Source organism: Danio rerio, chromosome 8 (assembly GCF_049306965.1).
Source record: "Danio rerio strain Tuebingen ecotype United States chromosome 8, GRCz12tu, whole genome shotgun sequence".
NCBI lineage: Eukaryota > Metazoa > Chordata > Actinopteri > Cypriniformes > Danionidae > Danio > Danio rerio.
In genome coordinates this window covers 31,624,327-31,643,049 of record NC_133183.1, presented here as the reverse complement: position 1 = coordinate 31,643,049, position 18,723 = coordinate 31,624,327, and the positions used below count along the sequence as shown (strand labels likewise).

Genomic DNA, 18,723 nt, shown 5'->3' with positions numbered 1-18,723 from the left:
TTTTTTGATCACCTAATACTTTTCTTATCAAATGCTATCTGACATGCTCTGCCCCTTTAAAAACGCTTCTCATCTGCTTTTCATTTAATTAGGGGTGTCAAAATTAATCGTTTCTTCGGTGCACTGCGATGCAGACGCGGACAATTCGGTATCGGTTCAGTAATAATCATAACCGGTTATTACTGACCTCATTTACCTCATATGCGCTCTGTCGCGAGGGAGGCGATCGCGAGTATTTACAGCGCTTTAACTACTTAAAACTCATAAACTGTGCACAATTTCACTGTGTGTGTTTGCTGGATCAGTCTTTCACTGACATATACAACATTAGCCCCTATTTCACTAATATCGAGAGAATGAAAGGAGCCTACTCCATTTCTCTCTTTCTCTCTCTCTCTCTCTCTCTCTCTCTCGCTCTGTCTCTCTCTCTCTTTCTCTCACAAACACAGTGGCCCATTTGACCTGCTGGCGTGGCTTTTCTTCTCTTCTCGGCTGTTGTACAGCGTTACTTTTGCATACAGAAACGAGCTGCGTGTCTGCAGAGTTTTCTCCACCGTGTCTATCATACATCCGCTGTGAGATCGCCGCTGCCGCCTGCCGCTTATCAGTATCACTCATCTGTGAAGAATGCAGCGCGCAAAAGCCAATTGCAACCGTTTTTTTTTTGAGGGTGTGACCAATCAAAGGGGTGTAAGAGAAATAGACAAGGATCAGAAATTGAGCTGGATATTTATATTTGTTTATATTATTTGCTAAATGCTCGTTTTGTTTAAAGTTACAGCTTATATATCTGACTGTTTGTATTAAATGACAAAATTGTATTACAAATAGTATATAAATATAAATATATTTATACATTTTAATACAAGAAATGCTGCTGTGAAGAAAACATAAAACTGTGTATGGAAAGCACCGTCAATGCACCGTGATGCACCGAAATATCGAATTGAACCGAATCGATGGCATGATAATCGTAACCGAACCGAACCGTGAGACTAGTGTAGGTTCACAGCTCTACATTTGATGCACTTGATCTCAACCATTCTCGCTATCAGAGCTGTGATACAACAACAACAAAAAAAAACAATTGTCTGTTGTTTTAAAAGGGGTAATGCTACTATGTGTACCGCCCTGTCTTCATGATTCAGTTGAGATTATATCATACATCGGATTAAAAATACACATTTCAAAGGTGAGTTTAGATGAGTCTGAGCCCAGTTTTTCTGCCACTATCTTTGGGTCGGGTCATGATCAAGCATTCATGTTTTGTTAGTCATTAGTCATGCCATAATTAGAAATATTATAAGAATATTTTAGCAAAGTTGACCAAAGCAACATGTGTGGGTCTACATAGTTGCACAATCCACAACAAGTGTCATGGGCACCAATGCTCTAGCTCAGAGGTGTCCAATCATGGTCCAAGAGGGCCGGTGTCCTGAAGAGTTTAACTCCCACCCTAATCAACCCACCTGAACCAGCTAATCAAGCTCTTACTATATATACTAGAAACTTCCAGGCAGGTGTGTTGAAGCAAGTTGCAGCTAAACTCAGCAGGCATTAGCACTCCACACCCCTGCTCTAGCTCCTGCAGTAGCATCTCCTCCACTGGCACACATTCACACCGCACGCGCAAGCAGAGGTGAAGCAGCGTGTGCACAGCTCATATGTAGAGCTGAAACAGTGCATAGAAATCAGGGGATCCTATAGATGCATTTATTGGGACTAATTTACTATCATTTAATGTGTATTTAGTCATAATCAAGGCACTGTCACTTTAATTGAGCATGAGCAGCAGCAAAAATAGACCCAGCGTCAAAATGATCACGCCAGTATGAAAGCTCTAATCTATTAACATGAACGGCAAAAAAAGAGGACTTTTAAGATGGACAGACACATGAAGCAGGCTTGCCATTGCAGAAAGGATCATAGTCAGCCATCAATGTCCTCTTTTGTTACTATCCATTCTGAATAAACAAACAATACAGTTTACATGTTTCATCCTTGTTGCATTATTCATTAAGATAGATCAAAACTAATCTCTGTAGTTCAAACAACTCAGAATTGTTATTATAGTGGCCCATGTATTAAAAAATAGTCGGGTTTTAATCGGGCTCGGGCTCATAATTACAGTTAATGTGTTGGATAGGGTTGGCCTCAGACACAAGGTGCACGGGCTCGGGTAGAGTTGGGTTTATTTTTTTTTTCGAATCTAAGATCTATTTCAAAACATCTTTAAATCCAACAATTGCCAATTAGCTCATATCACATCAAGCAAGGCAAATTATTATTGCTATTCTAGTCTTAACAGCATTGTGTGAGTCCATGAATTTTGTGTGTATGAGAAATACATTTCAATATTTGTACAGTCTAATTGTCATTACATTTGAATTTCACCATAGTAAATTGTTCTTTAAACCCCAAAAGCCAATTAAAGTTCCTTATCACTCTTTCTCTTTTACAATCCACCATTTATTCCAGCAGCTGTGATAAAAGGCTATAAATGAGCCGCCATCTGCAGCTTCTCGCATGTGATACAGCCAGGAGTTTTTCTGTATGAAAACAAGTGTGATGTAACATGATATAAATGTGACTATGTGTGGCCCACCCAAATTTCCCACAAAAACTCATTATCATTTAAATGATGAAACATCACACACTTACTGTGAATCGGCCAGACGTAAAGAGATTTTTAACACTCGTTGACAATAGACTTGCTTAATTAATTTTAGGTAATTTATTTGTGTTAAAAAAAACACATTGAAAATAAAGCATGCAAATAGTGCATAATCAAAACAGAGTATGAGTGTCACGTCACAATGATTTTTATTTTATTTATTATAATTTTTCTATTAATATACAATGAAATCATGCCTTTTTGCTTTACATTTTAACTGCCCATAAAAAGTTAGTCAAAGAATTCAATAAGCATTCCACATTTCTAAACGTTCCTTTGTTCAAGCATTTTTTTCTGCAGAAAGTTCACAGTGTCTGAAATGCCCATCTGACATGTGCACATTAACTCAAATTGAACAATCTATCTATTTGGTTAATGATAGTTTGATGAATGCCAATTGCCATTCAAGAAAATTACCGAAATTAACAACCCGAAAGGGGTTAATGGGTGGGGGGGTGTCCTGCATTACCCTGAGTGCGTGTCCTGCATGACCATCAGCTATATGGTTAACACACATTTATGTGCTATGTCCTATTAGCTCTGAGCTTGTCATTTGTATTTAAATAGCCAATAGCTGCATTTAAATTACCTGTATTTTGAACAGAACAAATTCATCTGAATGATTAAAACATATTTGACAGCTAATGGCTCGACAACCAATGGCGTGACTATTAGATTTAACCTTTATAATTATGTGTTTGAGTAAAACAATATTATGTTTGTTTTATTCTTTAAACAAATGACATTTCTCCCATTTTTTTTTAATTAGCTCTCCTAAATTATTTGCCCCCGTTTTTTTCTTTCCCCAATTTCTGTTTAACCGAAAGATTTTTTTAAAACACATTTCTAAACATAATAGTTTTAATAACTAATTTCTAATAATTAATCTTTTATCTTTGCTTTGATGACAGTACATAATATTTATTCCGATATTTCTCTAGATACTAATATTTAGCTTAAAGTTTAATTTAAAGGCTTAACTACGTTAATTAGGCAAGTTTGGGTAATAAGGCAAGTGGTTTGTTGTTATGTGAAGTGGGACGCTGACAAGGAAGAGCAGATCCAAATGCAGGGTTTATTACTAGAGAATGGTCCGGCAAGCAACGGTCAACGCAGGGGCAAACAGATGAGAGTCGTGGACAGTAAACAGGTGGATGGTCAAAAGGCAGGCAGCAGACAGGATTAAACAATAAAACAAATCAAAGGTCTAACACTGCAAGGAAAGGCAAGAAAAACGTGTCATAATGTCACAGATAACAAGACTCAGCAACGGGTGTGTGTGTCTGTGCTACTTTTAGAGTCTAAATAATTAGTTCAAAACAATCCTCTGGCTGTGTGAGTTTGTAATAAATGGAATTAGGAACTGGTGTGCGTGTGCGGTGCATGCTGGAAGTTGTAGTTCATATGTGTGGCGGATTTGCAGTTCTTCAGTGATCTGCAGTAGTTAAATTGCAGGTGACTGTAACATTTGTTCTAAAGACGGCTCAAGAGGGCTAATAATATTGACCTCAACATGATTTTTAAAAAGATATATTTTTTATTCTATTCTTTTTTTATTCTATCCAATAATAAAAACAATTAAACAAATAAAACAACAAAACAAATAAGACTTTCTCCACAAGACCAAAATAATTTTGTGCTAATACGGTGAAAATGTCTTTCTGTTCTCTGGAAATATTTAACAAAGAAAGAAAAAAAAAATCACAGGAGGGCTAAAAATTTTGACTTCAACTGTATTATTTTTAGACAACAAAATAGTAATTTTGCATTTAAGACCTTAAAAAGCAGCCATTTAACTACTCCAAACCTGACTCAACCCTGCTGCTTTCCCTTCAGGCGCTTAAAGAGAAACAACAGCTTCACAGCAGTGGAGATTTTATTTGCTCTTTATTCCCTCTTCTCCCAAAACAGAGTGATAAATGGAGTGAAAGGTGAGTGAGGACGAGGAGAGGGAGATAAGCGGTGTGCGTGCAGAACAAGTTGTGGTGGACTGACAGGCCAAAACAAAACTCAAGCAACAAATTCACCTTCTCCGCTTCCTTTGAATTGCACTATCACTGACGGGCCCAGAGTTCAGCCGCCGGTGCTTCATCTTCAATATCGAGGGCTAAACACAAACACTTGGCCTTGTTAACTGCACAAGTCTGGATCAACCTGATTCTCCATGACAACTGGGTGATCTGGTAACTGCAACAAGCTTTCATTTAACTCCCCGGTTTGACACTGAGCTCTGGGTGCGGCGGGTACTCATTTCTCTGTTGTTTGGGGATTTAGGCTCCTCTCGGGCCCCTGTGTGTGCCTGACTTCAGTGTGGACTGCTGGAGCTGTTGCTAGGTAACCAGCTGCGGCAGAAATGATCATGCTATTAGATGTGTCTGACTGCGGGGAGACAAACTACTTGATAAGAGCTGCAAAAACACGATGAGAAAAGGAACAGAAAAGACAAAGGCAAGCAGTTTTCTTGCCTGGGAAATACAGATGGAGTTTCCTCCTTTTTATTATCAATACCAATCAGAACATCTAAAGGATGCTAGACATCTCGGAAAGACATCTATATGCGTTCTATACAGTAATACAGTGATATGGAAAGTTTTCAAATATAAAATATATTACATTCGTTCATTCATTCATTCATTCATTCATTCATTATCTTTGCGGCTTAGTCCCTTTATAACTTAAGGGTCGCCACTGTGGAATGAACCACCAGCTTATCCAGCATATGTTTTACACAGCTGATGCTCTTCCAGCTGCAACCCAACACTGGGAAACAACCATACACTCTTGCATTCACACACACACACACTACGGCCAATTTAGCTTAATCAGTTCACCCACCACATGTGGACTGTGGGGGAAACTGGAGCATTCAGAGGAAACCTACGTGAACATGGGGAGAACATACAAACTTCACACAGAAATACCAACTGACTAGACCTGGGCTTGAACCAGCGACCTTCTTGCTGTGAGGCGATTGTACTACCCACTGTGCCACTGTAACGCCAAATATATTACAGCTTTACCTTTTTATTATTAAAATGTGTAGGTAATTTACCTATTTCTCACAAAAGCCTTTAACTGTTTAAAAATAATCGAATTTAGTAAGATCACTTATCCTTTTACATATTTTAGCATTACTAGCAAGTATAGGGCAAAAATATTAGGTGCGTGGCAAATTTAAGCACTAATTCTACACCATTATGTAGTATAAATCGCGTAAGTAGTGCACTTTAAATATCTGGATGATGTACTTATTCAGCAATTTAAAAAAAAAAGTGTAGAATGTTGGACACTTCATGCACTTAACGGTCGCTGCTTTGCTTATATAGCGTAAGGGGTGAAGCTTTTGGGGCACTGATGTTGAATTACTTTATTTATTTTGAATTGTGAAAGCAGTACTCTCCAACGAGAGTGATTATAGCGCCTCCCGATGGTAAATGCGGTTGTATCCATGGCAGATATTATTTTACTAATTTGGCAACTGTCAGCATACCTGCCAACACTCCCGTTTTCCTGAAATTTCAACCACCCCCCCTCCGCTCCTCAGCTTTTTAGTACAGTCCGGCCTGAAACGTGGTGCATGTTTGCGCACCGAACCCAACGCGCAACCATCCTCATGCGCACCAAACCCAAAGCTCTTCACTTCGCGTGCGACCCCCCCCCCCCAACCCCCTCTCTTATAACCGTCAGACGTCATCAGGGAAACAGTTTGAACCTTTAAAAAAGCATTAGTGTTCCATTTGAGACGACACTACATACATGTACTATGCTGTTGAGTGTGTAAATGCATAAGTAGGTAGTGCATAAGTGCAAAGTGTACAGTGTGCCATTTGGGACGCAGCTAATGTTTTTTCATCTTTACATAAATACAGCTAGGAAAAAATGAAGTGACCACTTTTTTTCAGTTCTCTGGATTTGTTAGGTATGGGTTTCGGTAAAATGTTAATATTTATTTTATTCTAAAACGGTCTGATAAGATCAATATTTCCCCAGGACAGATGCTTGTGCTGTAGAAACCCCTGATAAAGAATGGTTCAAGCCGAGGACAGTAAGTGAGTGAGCAATATTATTTGGTTTAATAGGAATTTGACTGTGATTACAAATAAAAGTGAAGAATATTGAGGGATGTCACGAATGAAACTGAAACACTTTCGTTCTAACTTCCCCTACCCTAGCGGGAGCACTTTTAGCTTATCTTTTAGCTTATTCTGCAGCACCTGAAAGTAGTTTCCAACTAGGTAGTTAGGTAATGTTGGAATATCAGCCAATTCCATGCGTGTTCAAGAGAAAAGGTCAGGAGAGGTTTTTCTTCAATGCCAAAAATCGTAACAATTTATTAGATACAAATGAATAATTCGATGACAGAGCTCTGGGTTACATTACCCCAATGCAATACAAGAATTACATTCAAGAGGTTCGCAACTAACATACATTTCCTGACTCCAGTATATATATACACAACCAATCTTAACAGGTGGAGTTTTGGTGTAACGTCACTTGTCAGTCATTGTTCAGTCCTCCATTGGCCACACCTTCGACATACTTCCTCTTTTTCTACAAATTCTCTGCCCAACAACAAAGTATACATCTTTCTGTGTTCTGTGTTCAGTTTTAACACCTCTCTTCAGACAGGAAGTTTCTGCAGAGCTGAATTTAATTTTGGACCCGCATCTATCTACTTCTGCAAAAATGCTAATTAGTATGCACAGCACTCACCCACAACATTAGAAGTTCAGTTAATATATGACCCTTACATGACCAATACAAATAATTGTTTGATTAAAAGAAAAAGAGACAAAAAATAATAAAAAATGGTTCCTATTATTCAATAATAACAGTGCTATGTAACATCATTGCACCTGCTGCAGCCATGGTACAGCAACAAGGCCCATTTATATAGGAAAACTATTGAAAGTCTTTTTGAAATTTCTTTCCCATTTCCGTCTCCCATTACAAGCGGAGATCAGCTGATCAGAATAGATAAAAAAATGGTAAAACGCAACTTTTTAACTCTAGGGGACTTTTAAAATGAGCCTATTTCTAAGAAAATTTGAGTTCTTGCACCTTCTGAAATGACTACTGCACCACAGATGACATTGTCTCATCTTGTGTGATCTATGTGTTAGCAATGACATATGACGACGTATGCAGGTATAGTAGCGGTGTCCTATTTGTTAGGGTAATATTTTTTTATTCCTACCTCTTCACACTCAGTGGCTAAGGGGAAAGCGGTAGGCATATGGGTATTAAATTAAATTGAGATTAGGCCTTGATGTGTCAGTTTTAAATAATTTTGGCACCTGAAATAATTTGCATGCTAATCAACATTATGCCGCAAATGCTGTCAATTGAAACTGGAATGCTGTCAAGTTCAGCTGCTACTGAACCCTGAAGATTCATTTAAGCTTTGGGAAATTTCACTTCAATTAGTCAATGATTAGTATAATTAGTGCTTCAAGAGTGTGGGATATGTGATGTTTCATTTTCCTGCTCATACGGTAGAATTGTGCAATGCTAACACTGTGTTTATTTGCCAAGCTCAGCTCTTTTAATGGCAGACGTGTAGTGCAGCTCTGTTCTAACGATTTCTATCAGCCGGACAATGAGTCCAAAATGTCATGTGTTCCCAGTACCATTTGCTAAGGGACAGGCTTTGTGTAAACAGGCGACATGTGGCCATAACCAGACTGACATTGGTATCTGCCCTGAGGAGTAAATGCAAGCTAACATCTGTCCTGAAAATTGACTGGCACTGTGGGCTGCAAAATGTCAGGTATAAGCAGAGATGGCTGTAGAGTATGTCATATTTAATAGGGTAATTGGGCTTCACTCTTGGTCTTCACTCCTTTAATAACCCCTACTGATCAAAACAACAAGATGAGGCTAGATTTTTACAGGTTATGATGGAAATGCGAGTGGTTGACTGCTCAGAAATGCACCGCGATGATGGCATTACACTGTTATATGCTGACTGAGGTATTCTGATTGGTTGTCAAGATGTTGGGCTGGTTTTGTTGGGGTGTCCAGGGTGGCTGAATCAAACAACCTCTAATAAGTGTCTGATATTTTGGTTCCTAAAAATGTTCCAGGTTTGTCAGTCAAACCAAGTTCATTTTTCCCCATCCATCTTATAGATCAAGATTGTTTCAATTGCTAAACTTGAGCCTTGGAAATAGTAGATGCAATAGTGTAATAATTATAACATACATACAAAAGACTTATATACGTAAAACAGCAGTCTTAACTAGAAAGTTTGATGGCGAACTTGAGAAAGCCAACATGAATGTGCAAGGACTGGGAATGGCAGTTGTCAAGAAGCACAGCGGTTGCTAAGTGGTTGTAAGACCATTGCTAAAATGTTTATGGCATTGCTAGGTGGTCGCTAAGCAGTTGCTAAATAGCAATGCTCGTGTGCATGTTTGATCAAATGCTAATACATAGTAGGCATTTCTAGCATATGTTATTGCGCATAGATAATCATTAATAGCATGTAGCTAATCGTTATTAGCACTTGGCTTATCCCTGTTACCATGCAGTACACCGAGTCCCATTACTGCGCAAGTCTCATTTGCTAGCATAAGTCAAACGAGCCAATATCCAGGTCTCTATACGATCAAGTGATGTAGAGATATTGCAGTTTTTAAATGGTTGCTAGGTTACCCTATTTTATTGCTATGGGGACAATGGACAGCTTAATGATAATACATCAAAGCCTCTTGCCAATATGAGTGATATAAATCAACCCTGATGTCTCTATGTCAGTCAAAAACTGAACATAATGTAAAAATGGCTTGCCATTTTTTATTGAAAACACAACGCTCAATAAGTATGAAAGTGATGCGTGCAAATCTGGCTTACCATATCAGTAAAAAAATGCAGTTTAAGTGATGAAATTTGGGGCTTGTATATTTTTTTATATGTTCGGATTATTAAATTGTAATATTTAACATTTATTTATTCAAAATTGACAGATCTGATTGGCATGAGGAACATATAGCAACAATCTTGAATGCAGATGGCTCAATTTGACCAACGTTGGGTCTTGTAGCATGAATGGCCTACACTCTCAGAAATAAAGGTACTTGAGCTGTCACTGGGGTGGTACCTTCTCAAAAGGTACACATTTGTACTTAAAGGGTCCATATTGGTACCTCAAAAGTATATATTAGTACCTAAAGATTTTGAGAGGAACACTTTTGTACTTTTTAAGTACTAGTATGTACCCTTGAGGTATTAATTTGGACCTTTAAGGTACAAATTTGTTCCTTTTTTAAAGGTACCACTCAGTGACAGCTCACGTACCTTTATTTCTGAGAGTGCAGGAGGAGATACGTTTGGTTTCGAGGAAAGCATAGTATACCAGTATGTTGGCTTTCTCAACTTTTCTCAACTTTCTCAATTTTTTATATAAAATAAATATTTTAACTATATTTATCATGAATTAATGAAAAATATGGAAATATTAACATAATTAAACGATAAAAAAATAATAGATTGCATAACTAAGTAATAATAAATAACCAAAACAAATAAATTCATAAACAGATGTTTTACAAAACTTTAAATAATTAATATAAATAAATACATTTATTTAAATAAAAGAAAACATAAAAAGTAAATATTTCTATTACATTGAAATTAATAAATAAGTAGAAATAATAAAGGCTAATCCTTAAGACTAATAAAGAAGTAAAATATTTAAAATATCTAATGAGAAAATAAATCTATTAAAATGAACAAACAAACAAATTATTACACGGATGATGGATGATGTGGTGGTGTAAAAGTAACTTTAAATGGAAATGACACACATGCACACTTGGGAGTGTTTAACCATCTACAGTCATTTGATAAACAACCTAAGAGAGAACACTCTCCTGATTCGCAATCCAAGCATGACAATACTGCTCTCTTTCACTCTATATTTCACACTCCTTATTTCGTTTTCTCTCGCAGCTCTCCATTGTGAAGCAGCACACCAATCAATAATGTCTAATTTAGATCTCAACCAAAGAAATAATGATTTTGCAATTGCCTACACTTGCAAGATTATAAACTACAAGTACTCAAACAATAAACCAATGATATTTTGGGATTGGTAGAAAACTACAATAATCTATACTTATCTAAACACAAATCTACACTTATGCACCCAAATCAGTGGCGACTGCTGCTTTTCAAAAGCATGCATCAACAACAAAACAAAACAATAATAATATAAATAAAAACTGCTTCTCAATCATACAACAAAAATAATCATTTAAAAATAACTGACCAAGGTCAGACATGTTTCTACAATATTTTCAAATATAAATATTAATAGCAAATTAAATCATTCCAGAAAGATTACGGCCATATTGTACATTAGTACATTTTTTTTCTTTTAAATGTACTATTTTTTGTTGCCTTTGCTACTAGCCATTCTATAAAATAATAGTAATTTTTGTTGTGATTAATTGTATTTATTAATGTAAACCAGGGATCACCAAACTTGTTCCTGGAGGGGCAGTGTCCTGCAGATGTAAACCCTGCAGGGTACCGGACCTCCAGGAACGAGATTGGTGACCCCTGATGTAAACTATGTATTTATTTTAATAATGCTACTGTACCATAAAATAAAAATGGTACATTTATTGAAAATAACTACTCACAAAGCCTACATTTCTTTACTTTGAAACTTTATTGTTATTGCTTTTATTTCAGATATTTTTCCTGCAAGAACAATTTCAAAGTGTTTCCGAGTGGCGTGGGATCAGACTATATAAATCGAGCTACTGCAAGACGCTGAAGCTCATATCATGAGCTCTGAGCAATATTGCAATATAGATTTTTTTCGATATATTGTGCAGCTCTAATACAACAAACTGCAGGTTATCCAATACAGATAAGATTCACTCTTCTTTCCATTGAAGACCAGCATCCAGGCTGAGATTAGAGCCAATTGGTCAATCAATTAACATCACTTTTCTTCTATTTAATAAAACTTATGCTAACAGAACTTCTATAGACTCAACAGATGGGGTCAGACATCTGCACAATTTTGCAAATACATTATTTGTAGATTATATGTTATTAAATCATACTTTAACATCTTTTGCCAAGTGTGTTTTTGAGCAGGTTTAGGCCTGTGATGGATAAATATGCTGAAGCACTAACTCACTTGATTCCTTTAAAAATAGATCATTTTGATCATTGGTTGGAATTATTTTGTTTGCATAATAAATAAATAAAAATAATAATATTGTGTCAATGTAAGTCACTTAAAATGTATTTCTTGTTGATTGCATTGCAAAAAATATCACATTTGTGATTGTGCTCTCAAGCAGAAATCTGGAATACTGTATTAAAACAGCGTCATAATATCTTATTTAAAAAAAGTGTTTCAATGCGATAGGATTTCTCTTTATACAACTATTTTTTTTTTACCCCTGCTATATGTTGAGAAATTAAAATCAGGAGGTGTCCTTGTCAACTTTTCTCACATTTGTACCAAAAGCCAAAATGAGTCAAAATTATTGATTTTTCCTTTAATTATTATAAGTATTAAGTAAAAATCACATTCTATCAAAATATTTTGTACATTTCCTTTAGTGAATATATCAAAACCCTTTTTTACTATTAGTAATATGCATAGCAAAGAACTAGTTCAATATAATTCAACATTTTTTGAACCCTCAGTTTCCAGATTTTCAAATACTTTAAAACATTTCTCACCCAAATATGATTCTATTCTTGTTGGAAAGCGTATGTGTTCAGCTATATAAATCTCAATTTTACAAAATTGACCCCAATGACTAGTTTTGTGGTGCTTGTTTAGTGTGACAACACGCAAATCGGCTTCCAGGTCCAATCACTATAACAAACTTTATGCACTGTAAAAATTCCAACTTACAAAATGTTAACTCAGTTTAAAATTGTAAGTTAGGTGGACATATATTTGAGCTCAGAGTTGAATTTACTCATAAAAAACGATTTAATTGCATGTTTGGAACTGTTTGTTCAATGAAAGTAAAAAAATCAGTGGAGAAGACTTTGAATTTTGATTTCTTAATTTGAGTGTTTACCACTGTAAAAAATAAGAAGTTGAGTAAACTTAAAATTCTAAAGCAACTGGCTGCAAAAAATGAGTTTTATTAATATTCAGTGATATTAATATAATTAATATTCCATATAATATTTAAGTATACTTGACTTAAAATAGCCTTGTCAGTCAACTTAAAAAAATAATTTGCCACAACTTCAACCACTAAAGCTTATTAAACTGAACACTTCTTTGCAGCCAGTTGCTTTAATTTTTTAAGTAGACTCAACTTTTTATTTTTTACAGTGTGGCAGGACTGAAAAGGTAATAGCAGACGTGTACAAAGTGATTTAATACTTTGGAAAATCACGATCGCAACACATATCAATGCCTAAAATCAGATGGCCAGAAAGTGATTAATTTTTTACACATTTGTGATGCAGCAAGTCCAGAGACTGTTGTGTACACCATTATTTAATATAAAATTCACTTTAATGTGTGATAGGACTAAAAATGGCCATACAGTGGATGAGTAGCAGCTTGAACCAGGAAACAGTATTCCATACATCACTTAACAAGTGACTTAACAAACAGATATTGGCATTTTAAAAGAAGTCTAAATAGGTACTTAAAGTGTAGTAGTACATTTTTGAAAAGGATTCAGAATACCATTATTCATGAGGATTTAAGTCACAAAATTAATAATATTGCCTCACACAACATAAAAAAAGCTGATGATAAATATTGACCACTCCTGATAAATAGTTTTACAGGTTACCAGTTTTCATTACAAATCTGTGCAGCCTCTTGACACAAAAAAACATTTAGTTCTATAGAAACAGCAGATACATTGTAAAAATGATCTGTTAATTAACAGTTTCTGTATTTTGTGCTTAGAAGTGTTTTCAAATTTTTTTTACCATTGTGAATTGCATGATGGGACCTAGACCTGTGCTCTGTCGACTTAAGACAGTAACTTTTATTGATATTTTAGCAGTCTAAAATAATATTATGTGTAAAAAATAATATATAGAGAAATCAGTCTATAAAATAACAGTAACTGTGTGGGCAGTTTATTACAAGGATATATTGCAATGTAATATAAAACACAAACCCAGACATTATATCACTTTAAATAATCCTTTTTTTTTAATAAAAGTAACTTTTTGGACCTTTTCAAAGTTAAAAGTTGTTGGAAGACACATTAATGTCCCATAATGCAATTCAAAAGCATAAATAATAGGGGTAAATAAGAGTAAAAACATGAATCACAAAATATGGAGGGGGACGCGGTGGCGCAGTGTGTAGCGCTGTCGCCTTACAGCAGGAAGGTTCGAGCCCTGGCTGGGTCAGTTGGCCTTTTTATATGAAGTTTGCATGTTCTCCCCATGTTCGTGTGGGTTTCCTCACATGCGCTATAGGTGAATTGGGTAGGCTAAAACTCTCCGCAGTGTGTGAATGTGAATAAGTGTGTATGGATGTTTCCCAGCTGGAAGGGAATCTGCTGTGTAAAACATATGCTGGATAAGTTGGCGGTTCATTCCACTGCGGTGACCCCTGATTAATAAAGGGACTAAGCTGAAAAGAAAATTAATGAATAATAAAAAATAAAAAAATACGGAAAACTGCTAATTTAGGGATATTTTTTTTTTTACAGTGTAGAACAAGTTGATTTGTGGCTTATAACTGTAAGAGTTTTGAAAAAAAAAAAAAAAACTCTCTAAAACAGGATTTTAGAGAGAACTATAGGACAATGTAAGTGATTATGGTGCACTTTGAATATATGCTATTATTTAACAGTTATTTTCTCTCTTTGTCTTCTCTCAGTAGTCTGCTTTTCTCAAGCTTTATGCTGGCTGTGTTGAGCTACTGTACTCACATCTTCTCTCTTTAGACTCCCGGCCACGAGTAAACGCAGAGCATATATCGACTTTTACTTCAACAATAGGACCATCACTCCATGCTATCATATTTTTCTCAGTCTGTCACAATACTGCCATTTCAATATACCAATTTCACTCCGAGTGAGCGATTTAACAAGGTGTGGATCTCTATTCAGCTCCACGTATTGTAACAGTGGAGCAGAACAACATGTTCTTGCCATTAAGAATCATATGTTGATATGTTTGAACTCCAGATATAAGGTAAACGAGTTTGTCCTTTCAGTTGAAGAGTTGAGCTCCATTGACTGGTTAAATCTGAAAAGCTTTTAAAAACGCCTCTCAAATAATATTTTTTACATTTTAAATTTTTTTTTTTTATTTTTTTTGTGGTATAATTTCCTTGGTATTGATTCAGGAACTGCAGGAAAACTTTTTTCAATTGCTCTGTTCAAATTGGAGTTGATGGTGGTCCACGGCTCAACAATGACAGGGGAAACATTTAAAATGGAAGTCAATTAATAGCTTTTTTTATTTCAATGGGAAACCTCCAGTGGATTTCAGGCAACACACTGCTTAGCACATGCACTGTAGTACATACAAATAAACTATGTGGGTCATTTTCCAGCAAAAAGTAAGAAAAAAAAAGACCTGGTAATTTTGAGAATTTTAGCAGGGGAAGCGGTGGCTGATTGGAACACATTTATTTTAAACTGTTATCTTGAACACTGACATTTTGTTGTCTGCCACAAATGGAAGTAATGTAAACTCTCCGATATAAGCCTATGTTATGCATATTAATGTCAAGTATAATGTGGATTGCTGATTGATGATCCATACAGTTCATTTTTATATGAGGCTTTAACACGTTATTAGAAAATATCAACTTCAGTTAAAATTTTGCAAATGTATTTTTCAATAACTTCTATATTTGAAGAGTTCAGATGGAAAAGCTATCTAATGCTACATTCACTCTGCAGCCAAATGTGGCCCAAATCTATTTTTATACTCAGGTAATGACAGTGTGAACAGCCAAAATCGCAGGGAATCTCATCATTTTAATTCAAATTTGTGCCACTTTCATATGTGGTATTAAATCAAACACAGATCTGATATTTTGCAATCCGACCACAGTGTGAACGATTATGTAGGACTTCATGTGACTTTTACATAATCTTTGAGCGACATGCGTCATCATTCTGTGCTGAAAACATCATCTTCTCAGCAGCATAGTAGAATAGCACCCAGGGCAATAACTTTAGCACAGATAGTTTATTGTTTATTTTGAAAAAAAAATTGAAAGCAAAACTGGTGCTTGTTGACCAATCTGGTTAACGATTGGGGCACGGGTTGGTCGTGAAGCTGAAGAACACCGAGCTGTGTTGCGGATAGGGGATCTGTGCGCATAGGAGGGTACAGTTTTATTTAGGGGAACTTTCTCTCCTAAAAAAGGGCAGGTGCTCAATCACCCAAACCCCTGTTCTGCATGTGCTTGTTGTTTATAACAAAGTAAAATTAAATAACTCTGCAAACACAGATAAACCAACTCTGCCTTCACAGTTCAGTTCGCAGCTGCTTATCAACCCTTAATGAGTTCACCAGTGGTCAGAAAGACGTGCACTGCGGTTGTCATAAATCACAAATTATCAGTGGTTTCAATCACAAGAGACTTATTTTAGGATTCAAATGCCAGAATACACATTAGTAGTAGCAGGACAACCATTTACAGTTAATACAATTAAAATACACTGTGGTTGTCTGTGAAAAGGGGAATAATGTACTTTTATTCATGCGGGTCAGTTTAGGACCATGATCTGTTCACACAGCAAAATCTGATATTGGCCACATTTATAACAATAATGTGAACAGTCATGCAAAAAAAAAATCTGATCTGAGAAAAAAAAAAAAATCTAAGCCTTGCAGTGTGAACGTACCCTAAGTGCCATCTAAAATCTTCATTTAAAATGAGCATTTTTCTCAGGCTCATGTCTATAGGTTCAGTTGTTTGATATTTATGACAAAGAATATTTTATTTCCATTGCCTTTAACAGGAAATAACAACTTAAACATTAGAGCCTGAGAATAATGCAAATTCTAGACAAAAATCTTGGATAGTGGGAAGTGTGTGTGTGTGGGAATGCAAGAGTGTATGGATGTTTCCCAGTACTGGGTTAGAAATAGAATACAGCATCCGCTGTGTAAAACATGTATTTTATGTAAAACATAAAACATAACTATAACCGCATGGAATAGTTGGCGGTTCAGTTTGCTGTGGTGACTCCTGATAAATAAGGGACTAAGCTGAAGGAAAATAAATGAATGAATTTCAGTTAGCACTTAGTTTTGCCTCTGAACCCATCATTTATGGATCATATATTTTTATAAAAATAAAATGTAATAACTTCATGCCTTACAACAGCTCCAACCACTTGATTTTAAGGATTTAAAATAATAAATAAATAAATAAATAAATAAAAAATGTACTTTAAGCTTTTAAAATAAACATTTAATTATTAAAACAAATACTAATAATTCTAAGCTACAGACTAGTTACATTAATAATGAACAAATACTGCAACAGAACAACATGGGCTTACATTCTGGGAACATCTCAATCTTGTAAAAATGCTTAATTAAACCTTTGCTTATAGCGACCCTTTTAAATACACCAATAAATTAACCAAAAGAATCCAATCAGACTATGCCAATTCTGCCATTTAATGACCAAGATTCCATCTCGAAATAGAAAAAGGAGTTTCTTAAAATGAGAGCTCAGACATTTCTACAACTGCTGAGTGAGACACTTTTTTTTATCAGAGAACCTGCTTTCTAGGTGGTTAAACTGACTGTATTACACCTCAGTCTGCGTTACAAGCATTCCCGCTCTCTGTTATGTGAGAAATTGATTTTAAATCACAAACTCAAGACTTTAAATGCCACATTTAAATGGAACTTTCCTTTGAAAAATCACTCCTCCTATAACAGCAGGGCCCCAGAGACGAACGGCTACATATGGATAATAAGACTCTCATCGCACAGTACCTCTGAGAGAAGATGTCTCTGTAAGGACTGCCGTGCTGCATCGCCATGCCGTAGCCTCTGTCAGCCACATTGTTGCTCACGGTGTAAAGCGAACAGTCCTCGTCATTAATGGCCACATACTCCAGCACAGCTGCATCCCACACAAATGCAAAACGTCCGTACTTCACCTAAGAGGGTGAGAAAAAAAGACACACGTATGTACACAAAAGAACAGGAGAGTCGGGAGAGGTGCAATGGAAATCATGTTAAAAGATAAACAGAGAGGACGAATTCAAAACCAAATCAGGTGGGAACCAGTGGTCCATAAATAATGCAAACAGGTGCTTGGCGTATTAGTAAAAGTGGCTGGTCTATATAAAGCTGAAAAACAACCCTGGGTGAATTAAATAACATCCCAGCAGGACCTCACTACTCTTTTACCATTAATTGTTTATTAAGCATGGCCAAGAAGCGACAGCCAAGGACGTTTTACACCGTTAAAGTTAGTTTGCATGGTTGCTGTTTTTAAGTTATAATTAGAGTTGTGGGGTAAAGATCTACAGTATATCTTCAACCGGCAAGATAATTATTTTTTGACCAGGAAATGACTGGTTTCTCCCAAATTAGACTATAAAAAAGATGATTGCTCAGCTTTTATTTACCTTTAAACAAAAAATAGCAGTCAGAATTTCACAGCTTGATTGTATATATCTGTATATCTAAGTATTTTCAGCCTCCAACCTGGTTTTCAGATGGTGAAGTTCTGTTCCTCTCCACTGGCTTGCTTGCTTTGGGACTTGTGGAGCTGTGCATCGATGGATTTGCTTTTCAGTGTTTGGACTTTCAGCAGTGAAAAGTAAACTGAACTAAACTGAACTTTAACTCTAAAAACTGGGCTGACACAGTTTCAATTTACTAGAAAATCTATGTTAAGCTGCTTTGATACAATCAACATTATATATACTATATATATATATATATATATATATATATATATATATATATATATATATATATATATATATATATATATATATATATATAAACATTTTAAAACATTATCTTCAGAACTAAAAGAAGAATTTGATTCTTTATAAAATCTAGAATATGTTTGTCAGCACTAATGGAGA

General features: G+C 35.7%; 1 protein-coding gene across 14 annotated transcripts in view; it reads right to left on the bottom strand.

Annotated features, from left to right (window-relative positions):
* Nucleotides 1-18,723, bottom strand: part of grid2 (glutamate receptor, ionotropic, delta 2) — a 704,448-nt gene that overhangs the window by 28,649 nt on the left and 657,076 nt on the right. For all 14 annotated transcript variants that reach the window (XR_002459338.2, XM_073909344.1, XM_073909341.1 and 11 more), the window contains 1 exon segment: nt 17,615-17,781. Coding sequence is in view for 13 of the 14 variants with exons in the window: in XM_073909344.1 (XP_073765445.1) it covers nt 17,615-17,781 (167 nt within the window). In the remaining variant the exon portion in view is untranslated.